Source organism: Dermacentor silvarum, chromosome 3 (assembly GCF_013339745.2).
Source record: "Dermacentor silvarum isolate Dsil-2018 chromosome 3, BIME_Dsil_1.4, whole genome shotgun sequence".
Lineage (NCBI taxonomy): Eukaryota > Metazoa > Arthropoda > Arachnida > Ixodida > Ixodidae > Dermacentor > Dermacentor silvarum.
The window spans coordinates 163,247,015-163,268,228 of NC_051156.1; the positions used below are offsets into that span (position 1 = coordinate 163,247,015).

General features: G+C 45.6%; 2 protein-coding genes across 2 annotated transcripts in view; one reads left to right on the forward strand and one right to left on the reverse strand.

The window, feature by feature from the left end:
* LOC119444977 (glutathione hydrolase 1 proenzyme-like) overlaps nucleotides 1-21,214 on the forward strand; it is a 624,609-nt gene that overhangs the window by 454,788 nt on the left and 148,607 nt on the right. The gene's annotated exons all lie outside the window — the stretch shown is intronic.
* Nucleotides 16,248-21,214, reverse strand: part of LOC119444976 (cytochrome c1-like) — a 40,953-nt gene continuing 35,986 nt past the window's right edge. Inside the window, exon 3 of the mRNA XM_049664826.1 lies at nucleotides 16,248-16,378. Coding sequence (XP_049520783.1) covers nucleotides 16,248-16,378 — 131 coding nt within the window. The remainder of the gene's footprint in view (nucleotides 16,379-21,214) is intronic.

Here is a 21,214-nt window from a genome sequence, read left to right on the forward strand (position 1 = left end):
TCAAGCACCCTTTTAATGGCGTTTATTTTTCGCGTTGTTGCTGGTCACCTCCTGGCACGCACGCACATTGTGCTTTCTTGGTTTTCTCCTTGTAATTTTATGTTCGTGGCTCGCACGCATACAATAGTGTACGTTTTCGTTGGATTATTTCTGTTCCTGGACTGCTTCGTCGCCCTACGCAAGTTCAGAAAAAGGCGCATCTTGTCTGAAATCTTTAAAAGAATGTTTTTATCGTAAGTTGTCTTAACTGGCCTTGTCAAAGCAGATTGTGAATTCGATGTTAGGCAATTGTGATGCATATAAATGTAGGGGTGACGGCAATAAAGAGTTCTTGTAAGTCAGTGCCCATCTTGTGTACTATGTGTCACTGTCCCTGTGTTTCTTTGACGCTGCTTTCCCAATAATTCGACCATGAACCAACTCGCCCAAATCCAAGTTCTGCTTGTATACGTAGGTACGACCTCGCATTACTGCCAGTTCATTTGCCCAAAGCATGTACATCCTTAGCTGTGGGAAAGAACATACAAGGAACCATGCTAGGGCTCCTTTGATACCCTCTGCGCATTACCTTGCTCTCATTTGTTTCTTATAACAGTTATATGGACAACATAGAGGCACTTCCCTCGTCGGCATCACCATGATGTCCTGTATAAAGTCTAAGTGCGATTACACTGTGGCCGCGCGCCGAATGCTGTGCGAGCGAGGCAGGATGGCGCGGAAGAAGCGTGCCGTCTTCCATCGAGTACAAGGCATCGGCGGCTGGTAGCATTATCCTCCAGCGGCGGCTGTGTATCGCGCGGCTGAACGCGTAATCGCGGGCCATATCTTGAAAGTGATCTACGATGGGTACAGAGCGTAGGTACTCCGCGGAATTATACCTAAGTGTGCGCTGTGTTCCCGGCACTTAGTTCGCGTTGAAGGGAAAGCACAACGGTAAATTTGGTCACGGGTGCTGCCGTTCTTTCTCAGGCGAGCGTTTTGACAGCGAGTGTCCGCATTCATCGAGTTAGATGTGTTCAAGTTGGCATGTGCGCGCTTCACACCACGCTTGTTATTTCAAATATTAAGCGAACGTTTACAAGTCTATGCAGCCAATCAACGCTTCACCTTTCGGGCGAAACTGTGCCTTTCTTAAAGATATAATACATATTTTTAAGAATTTGCCACAAGCCATGCGTAAAAAAAGATAGCAAGAGGGTACTCAACAAACGCAAGGAACCCCGCTTGATGCAGGTACTTCAGCAACGAGAGAGAAAGATACAAGCTTTCATGATATGCTGGAGATGTTAGCCTGACTGTTCGCTTTACATGCTACTCCAGGTGCTGCGTGAGGATTATATTATACACAGCGATAAACACTTAAACAGCATATACAGTCACACACACATGTATATACGCTAGAGATGTACTTACAGTTTTTCGCTAACACTTGTGGCCCGCCAGAACATCAGGAGCGTTTTTGTGGTGCGTAACGCGCAAGTGGTGCTTTTTCACAGGTCGATGATGTGCCGCAGATCCAAGCTTCATTCCCGTTACGAATGTGCCGCCTTCAACGACGGCCTCCCTGATTAGTAGTGGCAGCAGTCGTACAGAACATGTTGCAGTTCTTCGGGGACGTTACAGTCAGACCACATTGATGATTCCGCATTGGAATCTTGCACTTGAAGTAGTTCGCGTAGGCCATTTTCAGTCTGATGCAGTGAAAGCATGTTTGGTCTTGCTTATTGAGGCCTCGCGGCATATAAACGTCCCAAGATGGATCGATTTTGCACAGGGAACCGTACTGATGGCTTACATCTGTCCAGAGGGAGCACTGTAAACCCCAAGCATCTGCAGATACCAGTCTTGCCGCGTTTTTCTCGCGAGAGTTCAGCAACTAACGCGCGCATGTCTGTTGCCTACCGAACAAAGTAACTTGGAACATTTGGCTTTGGATTAGCCCCCGTAAGCAAAAAGTGCCTAATGTCATGAGCACCCTAGCACAATCACAAAATGTGACGAATATCCGCCGTAGAGAAAAGTACCGCACACTGACGACACGTCGTAAGACTGTCACTTGCAAATCCCCGGGCGCAGGTGACAGCAAGTGTCAATGCCACTCTAGCCCTTTGTTTTCGAAAGAAACTTCCTCAACCTTCATAATTTCCACGAAGCAAATCCTAACTTTGCTGAATATGGTGATCTGCTTCATAGAAATTATGAACGTGTTGAATAGAATGATTGGTTACTGCTTTTCGATAATGTTGCTTGCAGTTTTTCGATGGCCGTTTAATATAAATATGTCTATTCTAAACTAACATTTCTTCCTTCAGACAGCGCACTCGTCACAAATTAACTAGGTTGCTTGAAGTGCAGGTGAATCAGTTGTTAGCCATTGAACGTCTAGCGTCCATTAAACGTCATCAGGCCAGCCTTCTTCCCTCGCCCTGCCACGATACTGTCTCGTCCACCGAAAGGTGCGCTACCGCATAGTCGCATGCATCAGGGGATCTCTTTCGTGCAAGTACGCGCACAATGTTCCCGTCAAAGCTATCGGCACGACAATGATAGCGGCCACATCATCGCCTTTCTCGCTGCCAACGATGGCACATGACCGTGGTGAAATAACCAACCCACTGACGCTGGCTCTCGCACTGCACGCCATCGGATCTGTATCAAACAACATCGCACCTGCCACTCGGCCCCCGACGAGCCCTACACCCGTCCGTCCACGCCGTCCGCTGAGCCAGCCTACGAGCCGCTGTGCGAGCTCTGCATTTTGCTTCCGACCGTGCCAACTGTCCCCACTGCGGACACTAGCCATTATCTTCTGTGACCCCCGCGATCAAATAAGCCATATCTCTAGCGGCCAGTATAGTCTTCAACGCTGTTGGCACAGGTCACTCAATCTACCGAGACCTTCCAAATCTTCACTTTGGCTGGTAATCCCGCCCGCACGTCCCGGGCGCGCACGTCCCGGGTACTTCCCGGGACGTACTCGACTCGTCGCTGTACCCCTCACGGCATCGTCCCACTCCTGGTTTTTACGAGTGCCAGATATATGCTGCATCCCGCTTCAAACGTCCTCACCGAACGACCAGACACTCCTTCGAGCCTTAACCTCACTTTGCCCAGCCAGCCCGTAGCTCACGACGCACTCCGTCACCATCTGCACCGGATCGTTTTCGTGTCGCGCAACGCACGCTTCATGGCCCATCCAGCGCTTCGACTTAATTGTTCGGGCGCGCACCCTACACGTCGTGCAGCGATGCCGTCAAACATGCGCAGCCGATAGTGCTCGCGAAAGCACCGTCGAAGCATCATTCGCCTCACAAGCTTTACCGTTCCTCTGTCCTCAAGATGCATGTGCTGAAGCGTTTCTCCCAACAGCGTCTGTTCATTGAGTCCATCACCAGTTACGTAACACCCAGTGCCACCTATCTGAGCTCCCCGGTAGTGACTCGATACCCTTCGCGGTGACACCTTAGGCTGACGGCGGAGCCTTTTGTAACACGCTTACAATAACTCGCCATTTCGCTGTGCCGTCTGGGTGGGAGACCCTGTAGTGCCCACCGACGCCGCAACGCAGGGACGCTAAAGTCGGCGCTCTCAGCCAGTGCCTTGGTGCTGGCTGCGGAAGAGGAGAAAAAAGATGGGCAGCTCGTGCTCGAGGTGAAACCAAGACACACTTAGTTGGGCTCTAGAAACCTGCTACGTTGGTCTTCTTAGGGAGCTGGGTGGTATTCTGTAAGAGTCCATTTAGTGGACAGTCCACTTCGGCTGTCACCATTGGCTGCTGCTTCACTTACAGGAAGGTGCCAGCCAGTCTCCTTCCTGCACCTGAAGCAGCAGCCAATCAGCGACAGCCGAAATGAACAGTCCACTAATTGGACTCTTACAGAATACCGCCCCTGGTCTTCTTGTTGTGGCGCTCCACTGCGACCCCTCGCTTCCCGACAGTGGTGAGCCGACAAACGCAATCAACAGAGACCGTGTGCCACATACCCGATGCTCCAAGTCGACGTAAAAGAGTTTCTTCTATATTGAAGAGGAATGCCCGGTGCTGCAGCCACATCGCAAGTCGTCCGGGAGGCGCGAGCTCATGATTGCCTGGGCTGCTCAGTTGAGACGCTTCCAACGCTGCCTGCTGCTCTTGTGTCTTGTCCTTTCTTCACATTAGATTTTGGTGGAGGTGCTGCGGTTTTCCCCCAACTTGGAATTGCCCAACCGAACTCTGCCGTCCGTCATGCCTGACGACGCCAGCCCGACATCCCCACCGGTTTCATAAGCCATCGTATGTGCCGGTGCCAAGCGTCAACGAGATCCTAACATCTTCAGCGGCACCGATGAGAAATACGTCGAAGATTGACCGGAATCGTATGAAAGAGCGAGCAACACCAACAAATGGGACGATCCCCTAAAGCTCAACAACGCCGTCTTTTATCTATCGGGCGGCTCCAAGCTGTGGCCAACCACGAAGCCGATCTCCGAACAAGGGCTAGCTTCAAAACCAGCATCGCAGAAGTTCTCGGTCCCCATGGCGTGCGCAAACTTCGCTCTGAACAACGCCTACGAAGCCGATCCCAGCAAACTGGTGAAACCCTCACCAGCTACATAGAGGACATCGTCGACGTATGCCGGCGTATCAACCCGTCGATGGCGGAGGCGGAGACGGTAGGTCATATCATGAAGGGCATTTCCGACGATGCCTTTCGTATGCTTCTATCAAAAAACCCTTGCATTGTTTCTTAAGTCATTGAGCTTTGCTAGAACTTCGACGAGCTCTGCAGACATCATCTTCTCACGCGGCGCCCACGTGTGTCTAACGAAACCCTCGCGAGTATGTTCACGGCTCCTGAAATGGACTCCCTGCTTTTCCAGATGAAGGAGTTCGTCCGTGCTGAGGTTTCTCGTCAGCTTTCGCAGCTGCCCTCAGCTGCACAACCACCCTCGCCTTTGCCTGCCAACCTTCCTCAGGTCATACAAGAGCAAGTTTGCGCAGCCTTACCTTCTGCCCTCGAGACTCCGCCGGGGCCGACTCCCATTGCCTTTACCGAGTTTACTGCACCTCTCAGCTATGCCAAGGCTCTCACAGGGCCACCACCTCAGACCTTTGCGCCATTCGTGTCAACCGTGCCACTGCTTCCAGCTCCTCACTTCATTTAGCCGCGATACCCACACAGCAGTGGACAGTGGCGCACTCCTGAGAACCGGCCAATATGTTTTGCGTGTGGTCTACCTAGCCACGTTGCACGTTTTTGCCGTCGCCGCGCAACATCCTACCTCCGTAGCTTCGACACAGAACCATATGCTGCACCATACCCGTCGTCCTTCGCACCTCAGAACCCTGGCCAGATTTCTTCTTACTCGGACCACTGCCCTCTTGTTGAGCGCCGTTCGCCATCGCTTCGACGCCGCTCGCTTTCGCTGATGCGTCGTCGTCCTTCTCTTCAAACGTCGTCGTCTCTCTTCAAACGGAGAGAAATCCTAGACCTCACTAACCTATGGTCACTGCACTTTACCTTACCTAACACTTCTACATCCTGCACTATGCTTGGATCGGCAGAGAGTAAGAAATCTATTTCATTCCTTGTTTCTCTTTTTCCAGGGCTTTTCCAGGTCCACTTCCTGTTGCTGCGCTTCCTGAAGAAGGTACTCGTTATTCGGAGCCTATTCCTTTCCGCGAATTCTACCAACATCTCTCCTCTAGTGTTCCTAGAATCAATGCCGTAGTTGCCAATTGCTGGCTCTCCAGCCTGCTTTTTCCCCACTTTTGCATTGAAGTCGCCAATGACAACACTATACTGAGTTTGCACCTTTCTCATTGCTAATTCAACATCTTCACAAAACTGTTCTATTTGTTCATCATCGTGACTGGAGGTTGGGGCGTAGGCTTGTACAACGTTCATTCTATACCTCCTATTCAGCTTTATTATGACGACTGCTACCCTCTCATTGATTCTGTAGAATTCATCAATGGTGCCCGCTATGTCCTTATGGACTAGAAATGCTACTCCAAATTGTCTCCTATCTGGAATACCTCTGTAGAAGAGGACGTGCTCAATAGTCAGCACTGTATTCGCCTCACCAGTTCTTCTCACCTCACTAAGGCCAATAATATCCCAGGCAATACCTGATAATTCCTCAAAGAGTCCTGCTAAGCTAGCCTCACTTGATAGGGTGCGTGTGTTGAACATTGCCAGGTTGAGTTTCCATTGGCGGCCTGTCCGGACCCAGAGATTCTTAGCACCCTCTGCCGTGTCGCCGGTCTGACCGCCGCCTTGGTCAGGTGCTCCGCAGCCGCTGGGGACTGAGAGCCATGAGTTCATTGTAGGAATCATGAGGGAGGTAGTGGCCGAGTACTGCACCAGGTAGGCCAATTCCTGTTCTGGTGAGGGAGAGACTTTGTTTGAAGCTTAGTGGGCCTTCCTAATTTGGTTGCGCCGGAACTAGTCTAGCCCCACTAGTTATGACTGACTGAATAAACTTTATTAAAACCAGCAAGAGGTGGTGGCTGGGCCTAGGCCTCCCACGTGGGGACGTCGAGGTGTTGCCTCTTCGCCGCCTCGCAGGCTTGCTGGGTCGCCCATAGTTCGTCGTCAAGGTTGGAGCACGCAGGGCAGCGTGCCATCTCGACGAGAGGGTCGTGGGATTAGTGTCGGGGTATTGTTGTGTACAGTCCCAAAGCATGTGTGTAAGTGCGGCTGGCTGTGTCTTGCAGATATGGCACGTGGGATTGGGGTAAATGTCTGGGTAAATGTTGTTGTAAAGGTGTAACGAGGGGTAAGTGTTGGTTTGTAGCAGGCGGAAAGTTGTAGCCTGCGCTCGGGATAGCTTGGTGTGCGGGCCGGGGAAAGTCCTACGCTCTAAGTAGAAGGATTTCACTACATCATTCTAGCGTGTCAGGCGATCCCTACCGGTGGGGGCAGCCTCCCCGTCTCCCGCGCGGTAAACGAGCCCTCGCTCTAGGGAGTGGGTAACCTCGTTGAGGTTGGGGAGGTGCGGGTGGACGGTGCCTACATGAGCTGGGAACCAGACGAGTGTAACCTGATGGTCGGTTGAGCGGGGTGCTTGTTGCAAGATGTGCAAGGCTTGGTGGGAGATACGGCCGTTGATGTAGTTGATAACGGCGGAGCGGGAATCAGAGACGATGGTATGGCATGTTGGGTCTAGTGTGGCTAGCGCGATGGCCACTTCTTCAGCCCCACTAGTTATCGGCGATATTTTTTTTCGCCGGTGTCAGGCGTCATTCCATGCCTGAAAATGTAGTGGACTTGAGTAGGATTCGGACTTACGACCTTCACCTTAGGGCGCGCAAAAATCGAGCAGAACATTACACGTCTACGTATACAACATCATAATCCTCCAACTTAACTGCAGGATGACCCTAAATAAATGGTCATTGGAATATCATATGCGGCACAAACGCCATGAACTGCCTGTTCGTACTCTACATCCGTTATTAACGTACCTAACAGTGGCACTGAGAGCCTTGTTGGCTTCACGGATGTACTATCAGACTCGCTCTCACTTTGTGGTTAAAACTCTTGCGTGCGACTCATGCATTAAAGAAACAAAAACAAAAAAACTTGCGCAAATTACGCGTTCAAGCATACAAGATGATTCGCGCATATTTATGCGTACTTCCACGCACTAAATGAAACTCAAATGCTGCCGTGTTCTCAATACACGTGTGAGACACGCACAGCCTTAGACATACCCTCACATAATACGTCGAAGAGAAATGAAATCTGTAGAGTATACCATTACTAATACGATCCGCGCAGCCTGTGTCTAAGGCGCAGAACTCTCTACGTGCGTGCGGGAACAAGCATCCCGCGATTTCTAAAATCCGCTGAAGTAGGCTGCAGAATAACCAGTATATCCTTAGGTGGAAAGCTTTAATTTTCCGGAGGGGGGGGGGGGGGGGCTGGGGCCTGACCAGCTTTCCAAACCATACCCATGTATATATATATATATATATATATATATATATATATATATATATATATATGAAATATGTTGTCAAATTATGTTTGTATTGTCTGAGATGCTTTGTGTTGGTTGAACTTTTTAACGCGATAGTGATTAGGGCACCGTGTCGCAGAAAATCCGGCGTCGGCAACCTGCGTGTGATCGAGGGTGGCGGCGAAAGTCACTCAACCCTATCGACCACGCAGGCCCTCCACTTGGTGCAAGGTTTTGGGGAACGAAAATTGAATTTCTCACGGTGAAATTCGTCCGAAAAATGGTAAAGTACGACTTTACCATTCGGCGTCGGATTTGCCGTCGGATTGTAATTTGGATGTACGAGAAAACCTAATTCTGCTACGAGGAAACTCAAACACAAACCCTTTTTCCAGCATTTCTACCATACCTGCGCGCGTCTGGGCAATAGCAAAAAATTAATAAAATAATAAAGAAAGTTGCTAGGGCCTTCACATTTTAATATAAGACCACTTATATTGGCCCTCAAAAAACGTCACCCCATGCATGATACATTTGTTTTAAAGGTGAAGCCGACTTTAAGGGGATCGGTGTAAGCTTGGTCTTTGTAAGCTGGCTTCCCCACGTGCAGTGTTGCATTGAATGAAGCCTACTTACCGTATGCGAACGATGCGATGCGAACGGGTTCCGATAACGCTATCGCTTTCTACTCTTAAAGGCGAAGCTTAATCGCCCTCCAACTTTTTGCTGGTAATCGCAATAATTATACAAAATTGTTAGATTCCATTTCAATGTATCTTTTTTTAAATGTATTATGTATGTAGAGCGTGTTGCACATGGATAAACAAATACCCATGTGATCTGATGTAGAGAAGAAGCAGACGCATTGTACCTGATGAAGTGTATATTGAGTCGTGTCAACTGCTGCAGACTGTGTTGTTGATCCCGGGGCCAAGACCTCGTCAGGCTTTCTCGCCTTTAGTTTTTGCCTCCCGCAGGAAAATTATGTTTTCTTCTTGCAAAATAAACATGTTTGATTATATATATATATATATATATATATTACCCTCATTAAAAATTACACTGCGAACTTTGTGTGACCTCGAAAGATTGTTCACTGAAGCGGCGAGCTTACATGCGTATTTGCAAGACCTCAGAGTAGACGACAATTCAGTTTTACAGCCCGAGTCCCACGTACCACGAAGCGAGTGGCATCTCTTGGATGAGGCATGCGACCAGCGGATTCAGTTAAACACGTTAGGGAGTTATATTTGTTTTGTGCGCATTACGTCGCACAACTACACATTAATTAAAAAAACAAACATGTAATGCCTTGTAAATGTTTAATGCAAAAGATACAATCAAGAGATCTTTTCCTGATGAAAGGTCAGTTGTTGAGAAGATGAGACATAACATATATAAAAATAAAGAATATATAACATTTTCTGAACACAACTTCTGCCGAATTATTAGCATAAGTTTAATGTGATGCCATAACACAATAGTTTCATTACATGTCAAAGCATGCCTTATGCCACTAGTTTCGTTCATTTTCTGGAGGCAGAGTAAAGGATTATAGAGTAAAATTATCAGGTGCACAAATAAATAAACATAATAACAAATAAATAAAAAAGACAGCGATATCTGAAAAGCGCGATAGAACTCGATAGCAAATATAGGAACAGCGTGGATTGTGTTATTGAGTGGCAAATGCAGCATATGACGAATAAAAATTAATAAGGAAAATGCACCGCATGGACTGGGGAGTTTTACAAATAGCGCAACCACACGTCTTTTCGTGCCCAAATGGGTCCATCTGCTTGCGCTGTTATGTACTCCATTTTCGTTCTTTTGTATATAACTTTTTGCGTTGTTTTCTAAGCCAGGTTATTTGCTTTGACTTCTAAGTTGGTGCCTTTCTCTCTCCTATTAAAGACACCAGTTCATTGTTGGACACAATGATTTCACCATCATTAATAAAGTGTTCGTTTGGGCACTAGATCTGGAAATGAAATCTTCGGCAATCATATTCAAATTGATATTGCGCGAGAGTTCTTTGTGGGCGTGCAAAGTTGCCAGATGGTTCAAATGGGCTTGTGCAGTCGTTTTATTGATTTATTTATTTATGATACCCTCAGGGTCAACATACATTACAGAGGAGAGTGGTATAAAATACAGAAAAGCAACTAAATTTTAACTACAAGAAGCAACACAATGTTTCTAGTTACGTGGTAATAGTTATGAAGAGGCAGAAGACACGTTACAAAAAATACTATAAATACAAAGAAGCAGTCCAGTATTTCTAGTTATGCAATAATTGCTATAAAAAGCAAAACACAACGAGATGTTACAAAGCATTAGTTAATAAAGTCACAAATTTTTCTTGATCAGAGATTGTTACTACCAATTTGGGAAGCTAATCCCAATCATTTGATGTGCGTGGTATGTACGACTGTAGGAATGATTCCGTTTTACACAACGAAATGCCAACTTTATGAGCATGATCCGGACGGTGTGAAACGAAATAGGCAGGAAGTATTAGTAAATCGCGCAGGTAGGGATGATGATACAGTTTGTGAAAAAGACTTAAGCGAAGCATCGCACGTCGAGAAGCAGGCGTAGGTAGTTTAAGGCTAGCTTTCTTTAACGTGATACTCGCGATTCGATTATAATTAGAGAGTATAAAACACACCGAATTACTTTGCACCATTTCAAGCGATTGTACCAAATTGTTATCATGTGGATCCCAAACAGAAGTGGCATATTGTAACTTGGTGCAAATGAGTGTTTTATATAGCATTAGTTTGATAGACGAAGGCGATTTTGCTAAGTTACGACGAAGATATCCAAGCATGCGATTAGCGTTGCAGTCAACATGAGATGTCAGTATCCCATGTTAGATTGCTACTGATGTGAACTCCAAGGTACTTATACGAAGATACGCTGTCGAGTAGTACATTATTTAAGTGATAAATGGGTAAACTAGTAATCTTTCTAGACACTCGCATGAATTTGCATTTTCTAGTGTTTAGTTCCATAAGCCAAGTATTGTACCACTCAAAGACCGCGTTAATGTCAGCTTGACGAAGAGCGGCGTTGTTTGGACCAGTTATTTCTCGGAAAATTACGCAATCATCAGCAAACAAATGAATGGATGAGGAAATGCAAGATGGTAAATCGTTAATATAAATGAGGAAAAGAAGAGGATCGAATACTGAGCCCTGCGGTACACCAACATGGACTATGCATTTTTCAGAATTCGCACCGTTAGCTGAAACAAACAGAGAACGGTTAGCAAGAAAACTTTCAATTCAGATTAAAATGCAGGGATCGAGGTTAAGTAGTCGTGATTTTTAAATGAGCAGCTTGTGACACACTTTGACAAAGGCTTTAGAAAAGGCAAGCAAAATGTAGTCAGCCAAGAATCTATTGTCAAGAATGGTGTTTAGTTTGTGTACAAAATTGTTAGTTGAGTTTCACACGAGTATGATTTGCGAAATCTATGCTGCGATGGTGCGAAAAAGGAATGTGATTCCAAGAACGTAGCTAGGTGAGAAGCCAAGATATGCTCCAGTATCTTGCAAGGTATACTTTTGAGCGAAATTGGTCTGTAATTTAGAGGGTAATGCTTGTTGCCTGATTTATGGATTGGAATTACCTTCCCGACCTTCCATTTGGATGTAAGAATACCATCGTGCAATGATTGCTGTGTGTGTAGCAAAATGTACTTTGTAATCGAACTTCACATTAATTTTATCGCAACCCGGCGCAGAGGATGGTTTTAGGGACCTAATGATGCTTGCTACACCATCATAGCTGATAATGAGAGCGAACACTCCATCATGGTAATATGATCGTAGGTGTGGCGGAGTGGAATTTCTGGGTAACGAAAAATGTTTTGCGAAAACTTGATTTAGTACTCCGGGACACTGGTTGGTGGGTATAGCGTCACCATTAAGGTCACTGAGCGCTATTATATTATTGTCTTTAAAATTAATCATGCGCCAAAATTGTTTAGGGTTAGTTTTAAGCATAGAAGGTAATGTGCTGCTTAGGAAGATATCTTTGGCTTCTTTTGGGGCCTGCGCGTACTCATCGGTGCTCTGTTTGTAGGCTGACCAACGGGCTTAGTTTAGCTGATTTAAACAGGCGATTTTTTTATTAGACAAGCGTTTTAGCTTATGATTATACCATGTTTTTTTTTAGAGGTGATCGTGTAAACAGGGATGTGCCTATTTGTTAATTCAGTCACTTTATTAACAAAGATACACCAGTTTGACAACATTACGGCATTCAAGTTCGCGCAAGTATTCATCAAAAAATACGGCGAGTTCATTATTAATTGAGAGAAAGTGAGCCTTGTTATAATTTCTTAATGTCTTGATCTTTTTAATCGGTTTAGGTCTCGCTCGAGGCAAACATTAAATGAAAGTAGGCAATGATCACTGATACCTGGCAAACATGTTATGTCGGAAATAAGATCGGGTCGGATGGTTAAAACAAGGTCAAGTGTTTTGGAAACAGACGTGGCTATTCCTGTTGTTTCCTTAACGATCTGGCTAAGCGAAAATGTATTGTATCATTTCAAGAAATCTTGCGCCATAGAGGAGTTAGGATACACTGTGGGGGGATCATTTTTCCACATAATATTCGGCGTATTAAAATCACCAAGCAAGAAAATTGGCACTGTGGTGTGACGAGTGCAAACACTATGAATGGCATCGTGCAAATCGCTCACAAATGTTGCAGTGAAATTTGGGGGGCGATAAACGACACCCAAAATTATTTTTTGATACGCTAGTTTTGCCCATGCAATCTCCAAACTGGATGTAATTTTTTTGCAATCTGAAGGTAACCTTTTATTTATCGCCAACAGTACACCGCCACCTTGGCGTGTATCGCGCTCACAGCGGTAAACGGAAAAATTGCACGAGTTCGTGAATAATTCATGATCCTACCTTTTGTGGATGAAGCAATGTTTCGGTTAACTCGATAATGTCAGGTCCGCATGTGTCGATGACTGATTCCAGTGCAACGACGTTGTTGATAATGCTTCGGATGTTAGTAAAAAGAAATGTGGTATTCGATAGGTTGTGGCTGCTGACCCTCTTGCGTTCCTATCTCACCGAGCGAGCAGTGGTCGTCGACTGCCCGGTAACAGGTGCGCGCCCAGGCGTATGCTATGTATTGTCTGCAGCTCTGCGTGTTCGTGACGACTCGTTTTCTTTGACACATTGACTTATCGGGTCATAGACATATTGTTGCTTATTAATAAATAACTTTTTGTAACGCACTTGGTAGGCGGGTGCGCCAGGTTGATCTTTAGCAAACTGAAATAGTTTTCGCCTCACTTCATGTGTGGCTACACAAAAGTCTTCGCTAACGCTAATATTTTTCTCTTTCACTATTGCTCTTGCAGAAAGCACTTTTTCTTTTGATTTGAGATCAGAAAACTTGACGATCATAGGGCGGCATTTGTTTTGCGAATATGATCCTAAGCGATGTGAGCGTTCGATCTTGTTGTCTGACAGAGCGTCAAGCGCACCTGTTTAGAAGGACCTTATCTTGGACTCGGATTGTTCCCACAATTCTTGAGAATCTGTAATGCCTCGAAGAAATATGTTGTTGCGCCGTGAATGGTCCTCTTGCTCGTTCAGACGGGATTCTAAATCGCCAAGATGGGTGTCAACCGACTTGACTGAGTCTTCTACGTGATCAACAGCACGCTCTAGGAGTTCAATCGATTTAGTTTTTGTTTCAAGCTCATCAAGCCTCTTCTGGATTGATGTAACTTGCGCTCCGATTTTCCTTTGGCTCGTCCTTATATCTTTAACATCAGTGGCCAACTCGTTCTGAACCTTTGCAGAATGAGTTCAGTGCGTATGGAGGTCTTAATGAGGGTAAATATGACTGTCATCTTTTCGGAGGGATCATCAGGCAATGAATTCATATCGAGCAGGGCTTTAGTGCGCTTGTCGTTGACCGCAAGTACATTTCCAGTCGCCGAAGGCAAGAAAAGGACCTCTCGGATGTGGTCCACGAGACTGGTATAGCCAACGCAATTTTTTTAGCTTGGCCATTTCCGGAAAATGGTTTCGCAGGTGTTCCCCCTGCTCCCCTGAAACATGTGCACGACGTCGTCGAATGTGCGCAATGCAATGTGCAATATATATATATATATATATATATATATATATATATATATATTATGGGGATGTCAGCCACATAGCAGCAGCGCTGTTATCAATCATCATCATCGGAGCTCGGCTTACGCGCCCGTGCCACGCGCATAGAGCCATAGAGCGGAGCAGGATCAGGTGGCTAGACAGCAGTGGGCCTGTGGCTTTCGACAGTAAAGGTTGTTCTTTGCTTGTCTCCCGCAGTCCGTGTCGTCTCTGAGAGCCTCAGCTGGTCACTGGCTCTTAAGCCACGGTCCTGAGCCCACAATGTATATATAAATTAAAACGTCGACCGACGCGATGCCTTTATTTCAGAGTAGCATGCCGTAGTTTATGCGTGTCGTCCCAATGGTTGGCATCGCTTGCTCTGTTGTAGTGCTCGAGTCAACCTTCTACGTCGTTGCCGCGGAGGGCGGCAAATACGGGAGGGTCTCGTTGTTTGGTGTTCACGGTCCAGGTAGGCCCAGCTGGCTGAGCAGAGGTGGTAGTAGCACTGGTGGATGGGTTGTTTTCTGCCATCACGGTGTTTGGCGAGAGCAGCCGACGACCGGACCGGAGATCCAGGGGAATCGGGATAATAAAAGGACGTGCGAATCAAAGCACACTCGCCCACTTATGAGACGTCGACCGGTGCGATGCCTTTATTTTAGAGCAGCCGCCCGAGACGGAGCCGAAGCCCTACACAAGCCAAAATATGATGAAGCGTTAAGCTGTAAACTTGTGTTAGTCCTTTTCTATAATATACAAACACTTAACTTATAGGTAGATTGATGAAATTAAAATTATACTGTGGGGTTTCATGTGCAAGAACAACAATCTCACTGGGGACACGCCGTAACTAGAGACTTCGGGGTAATTTTGACAACCTCGGTTTCTTTAGCGTGTACCCATGCACGATACACGAGCATTTCATGTGTGCCCCATCGATATTATGCTCCAGGGCCGGGGATCGAACCCGTGATATCGAGCTTATCAGCGCAACGGTAATAAACCACCAATGTGGGTTGCGTACTTTACATTGCGATAAAAAACGCATAGCACACTTGTTCAGAAATGTTGGCGGAAAAATAACGACGGCAAATGTGAAAGTGGCTTCGAAAAACAGAAAGAAAACAGGTGTGGAGAGTTTCGTGGTTGGAGGTGGTCGAGCGATTAGTACGTGTTCCTTTGTGTTTTTTTTGTTTTTTTTTGTGAGAATTGGCAGGTGTCCTTGCAATAGTTTTACCTAATGGTTGAAAACTCCTCACTGTAGCGCCAGCCATCAAGCTAACGCGGTTACTTAATTTCTTTAGATCTTCTTATTCAGAAAGCCTGGAAGTTTCCAAGAAAGAAATTCAAATTTGAAAGAAAAGATAATCTGCCCAGTTTCTTACTTTTGCCTTTTTGTGTACGCATATTTATTGCCGTTATGCGCGATCCACTAAGAAACAGATCGTATTCGGGTTGCATTCTCATTCTTATTTCCAGCGTTAAAATTGCACGTACGCGTTCAGCGCCGGCAAAATAATGGTGTAAACTGAACATCGGCGCTTGCAAAGCAATTGCTAACGAAGACTGATTCCTGATCGAAACTTCCAATGCTGTTCAACATGACAATATAACACGTTTACTGCAGCAGCCCTTTTTGATGTCTGGATTCCTGGGCGTCATGACCCACCGGTGGGTGACTTGTCATATCTCTGTAGTGTGTCGTGACCCCCCTGTGAGTCACTATTATGTTGTGCTCCTTTGAAATTTCCTCAAGGTGCAAAGAGATGGCGTCATGATAAGTCTGATCAGAAGCCGCAAGAATTTTCCTTGTTCTTTGATTTATAGCAAAGGTGTCGATTGCGTACTGCAGGAAAGAACTGCACAGCTGCCCAAGGGGATTAACTGCCGTGGCCCACCCGTGATTCATATACCACATTGACTGTGATAATTCTGTTTGAACTAGATGCTTAACGTGAGACATGTTGTCAACCCGCCCACCTTTCCCTAGCATCTCCGCGAACCCTACCCGGCATATGCTCACTCCAAACAATTGAAACAGCCGCAACAAGGCTGTGCCCTTGCGATATCGTAGGCCACCGTAGGACTCCGTAAGGACAAGCACGTGTGTAAAACTCGGTGACCTTTGTTTCGCTGCTATTTTCTACCTGTAGCTCACAAGACTGCATTGTTCATTCCGGCTTTGACTCCGATGGCTAACACCTGATTGTGTAGGATGTCAAGCAATAGTGCAAGCTTTCCCCCTGCGTCCATTGTCAGTACAGTGGCTCTAGGCATATCGAAGGCTGTGAAGAAATAAGGATTTCAAAGCCATAATATCATGAATCAAGGCATTAGAGTCATTTCAATATTTAAACAATATGACGTACATGGAAAGCACGAAGTATTACTTCATGCATTTTGTTGTAGAGATGAGGGAAACGAAATTTCCAAAAGTGATTTTCAAATGGCGAACAATCACACGTTCTCATTGTGACAGCTTCTACGAAATATGTTTTTTCACCTGCTCGTAAACAGTCTCAATGCTTCCAACGCGTGAAACAAGACGGCATTTTTGCTGCTACTGTTACAATTATACCGTCTGCTTCAAGCGAGTTGCATGAATTAACATGCAAAAGTTTTAAATGTGCGCACGCAACTGACGAGGAAAAATGTCGGAGAAGCAGCGTTGTATTCTGCGTGCTCCATTTTCGTGAACAAAAAAAAGTATGCAGAAGCATTTAGTGACTCACATATGTGTCGAATAATGAAATGACAGTCCACGTCGACAACATCCGTATAAACTTTTTCACGCGATAAGCACCTACGCAAATATTCAACTCATTATCATTGCGTTTGTCACGGAGATTCCCGTAAATGTAAGATTTAAAAAACAGCCGTACATTCCTCCGAAAAGCAAAGCATTGACAGTTAGAGCAAAGTAATGCAATTTGTTACCAAATAAACCGGGTTGTTTATTAGGTGGTATAAATTGTAATACGTTCCTCCACTAAATACACAAAAGGGGCGTCACTCGCCTAAAGACACATATGAACAGGGATGACTAGGCAAATGCTAGCACTTGCTGGCACATTGGTTGGGCGTATTCATTGGCGGGCGTCGATAGGCAACTAAACGAGTGGCCTTGTTTGTATTTCCTGGTAGGAGGGAGAAGTCACCGATGTTATGTATGCCAATTTCCAAGTGTATGGGGAAAACGGTTTTTGCTGTAGCCCGCATTCAAGCACTCGAGAGCGTTTGAAATATGCGGTACGAATGGCGCAGAAGGTAGCGAGCTTTGCCGGAATAACTATTAAGGGCACTGAAATCAACTTTTAGTGAAATGGACGAAATATTTTCGCTGATGTGCACACAAATCTGAACATGCATCGGTAAAGTACGAGCGTTGCTCAGCTTCCTGTAATCAACTCCTCGAAAGCGTTCAATGTGGGCACCAATTGAAAACCTTGAGTCGTGCATAAATAACGTAAAAGTTGTGATTTATTTACAGGCAATAGAAATTGTCACTGCTACTTCTCAAACAAAAGAACTTTACTAGAAAGTGGGCAAGCAATTCAGTAAGGGCACACATTTCCGCCGTACATGGTTTTTTTTTTTTTTTGCTTTCTCTCAACTTCAATTTCAAGTTATCGCGCACAATAAGCTCTGCGACCTTAGATTTATTGTTATTTCATTAAGCCTTAGAACACGTTGAATCAATCTGTGTAGACAATGAGAGATTATAAGTAAATGCCATGCCAACATGTATGCATATATTGAGAAACTCTCTTCAATAATGATCCGTTGAAAAAATATGTTCCAATTGCAGGTACTCCTCTTATAGTCCATGAAAACACCCCCGTTTTCTGGAAACTAATGTTCATTTCCTGATTTTGCACCAGACACAAATTAAGACAAATGAATCCTTCAAATGCTTTTGGTCAACAGGATAATGAACTATGTCATATAAAATGCAATCACCTCCTAAAAACAAATGCTAGATAAACATTCTTTGGGACATTATTCACACAAATGAAAAACAATAAAGGGCAACTGATCCTGAAGGAACACCAGAACCTACTTTTAGAACCGATAAGCTTGCAGAATGAAAATCAACGTACTGTATTACGATTATGAGGAAAACTGGCCATCCAGTCAACCAGAAGGGAATTTTTCAGAATCATATTTAATTTTTGCAAAAAGTGAGAATGAAGTTATTGAATCCAAAACCTTAAAGAAATCGGTATAGATAGCGTCGATTTGGTTAAATAAAAGGTCAAATTGATAAAGAATTTTTGATAAAAAAGCGTAGACCACCGCACCACTGCCATCACTGCTACAAAGGGGGTCTGAATCTCTAGGGCTAGCGCTGGGCCAGCTGTCCGGAGCTTTACTACGTGGAGACGGGGCCAGGCCGCCAGGAGGCTATACGCGACAATCAACCGTTTATTTACATTGGTCAGTTCAACAAGCTGGTAGTAACGAAGAGCAAAGTCGAATTATCCATGCTGAACGCTTAATTCTGAACGCTTGCGGTAAGACCCTCGCCCAGCAGAGGGATCGAGTGGACGTCGTAAATGCGCGGCCGACTTGTGCGCGCGTGTTTTTGCCGGGCCAGTGCCGTGAGTGTGAGCCACCGAGAAGATGAGAAGTGACCGTCGGCTCCACTTCGGTCACAAACGTATGACCGAAGTGGAGTGTGTGTGTGCCCGAATTGTGACCGAATTGGAGTGGGTGTGTGCGCGCGCGCTCACGCACCCCCCCCCCCCCCCACACACACACACACACACGCAAAAAGACGACGACACCTCGCGGGCGCTCCCGTTCAAATTTTACGCTTGATTTCCTTCTCCGCGTCTTCACATCCCATATATCACCGTTGAACAAATGACAACTATTAACAGAGTGTCGTTGTGTCGGCCGCATGACACTAATGTTAATCACAGAAATGAGCTTAACAACCCAAAGAACAATAGATGATCAGGACGCTCCATCACCTCATGAGAAAATGAAAAAATTGATGGTGTTTGTTTGTCTGTGTTCAGCGATCGTCCAATGACGGCTAAAGTTGTAGCACACTCACCTTGTTTGGGAAAACCATCCTTGCACAAGATTTCAACTGAAAATTTAAATTGATATGCGCTAAGAGGGCGTCGAGAGTGCTAAACCCTGAGCGAGAATTATGACGCGAAGAATGTCTCATTGATTAAAAATCTTCAGACGACTTTGACGCAGTCGAGCAAAGAAAGCATCGTCACTGGCACGGAATCTTGACTAATCGGAAGTCGCAGAGGAAGGGGTGGAAAAACATTCTCGGCCAATGACGACAATATACTATGAAATAAAAGATAAAAATTAGAGACAAGTTCATGATCTTGCTTGAATGCTATCGATGGGTGCACAGTGAATTTGTATCTGAATGTCGAACTGTGAATTCATTTGGTTCGTAAGAGTCCTGCAGTGTCTGAAAAATTATGTGCCCCGGGATCGACCAAGATGGTCGTGAGGGGAGCGCTGGACCCAGCTATATGATAATTTCCTTGCGTGCTATACATTGAGTGTGCCTGAGTTTTCGGTGCGTAATTCGAATACTCCGTCGGAACACCTTCCGTGCTCACCGGCTTTATCCCCCTGCGACTTTTGTTAGTTCGCCAAAATTAAACTAGGGTTCCTGGAGTGGTATTTTGTGGATGTGAAGACAATTTAAAGAAATGCAGCGGAAGCCCTTAATAAAATAGGGCTTTCATGAGAGCCGGCGAAGCTGGGCGATCGCAGCCCAGCATTTTCGGGAAGTGCGCGTGAACTTTTCATCTTATTGCTCATGATGATGATAATTTCATTTCGCGCGTCTCGGACTTACGGCCGTCAAGCTGCGTTGCATAGCGCAGCTTGCAAAACCGACACCGCGTTGCAATGCCGACAACGCGTTCCAGCAGACCCGCTCCGTGAATGCGTCTCTCTCTCTCTCTCTCTGGCTCTAATAGCGCGCAAAAGCTCTTCACCTCGCAGAGCACGAGCGTGCGAACGCGCCAGCTGTGAACGAAGACGACGCCGCTAGAACGCAGTCATATGGTTCGCATAAATGCACGCTCTGCAAGCGTGGTTGGACCTGAAAGAAGGATTTCCCTATGGATGGACAGAGAATAAGGTACCTAATGGTTGATAACGACGATGGTTTTCCATATGATATTACTATGTTACGGGCTCTGCATAGTATTTGGACGTCACGCATGGCTGTTCGCCATGCAGACGTAGATGCTCGACCTGCTCTAGAGTACTTTCGCGAGTCTCTCATTTCATTTCTCGAAATGGAAAAAGTGAAAAATTGTGTACCCGATTGGATGCCCCATACGGAATGCTTGTTACATATGAAACAGTTGTAAAATTATGAATTTGTCACTACGTGGTTGACTGTTATACCAATGCAATAAAGAAAAAAAGTTGTACAGCCTAGTGGTTACGACGTTCACCTTGGGACCGTGGGTACGCGGGTTCGAATCCCGGCTCAGCAAGAAAGTTGATTTTCTTTCATTTCTTCATAGTTTCTTAATACGAACCACACACCGCAAGTTACGGTTGGCTTAAACAGCTTTGCTGTTAAAATTCACTTCTCAGTGATGCACTCGTCTATAACTTTTAATTTTTTCTTAGCCTTTCTCGTGTGTGCCAGGTGTTGCGTTGGCACATCCGCTGCGCTATATCCCCTGCGGGAGAAAGGCATCTTCTAGAGTTCTCTACTTGATTCGGTAATTTGTCAGAGGACTGATTATGCGCGGAAATTTCCCGATGTTATCATGCCACTTACTCCGGATGGTCACGTTCTACTCAGATTTTTTTTCTTTTTTGCACTCATTCTGATAATTTTAGTGGCAGCCTGCTATCTGCTCTAGTCTTTTCAAGATCTACGCTACTCTATTTCTTCTTAATAACAACCAGAACAATAGCTGCACCCGTTTCTTTCGTAATCCAAACGGGAAAGTAGCTTTGTCGTGCACCTTTCACTTGTGTAATTTTCGCGAAATGATTCACCCTGCAAAAACTCTCAGTATGGTCGCCGATGGGCGTGTATTTCGGGAGCAATTTAAAGCAAGGCATTAGCGCATGAAGATGCATCGTCTTTCAAAGATGTATATGTCAGCTGT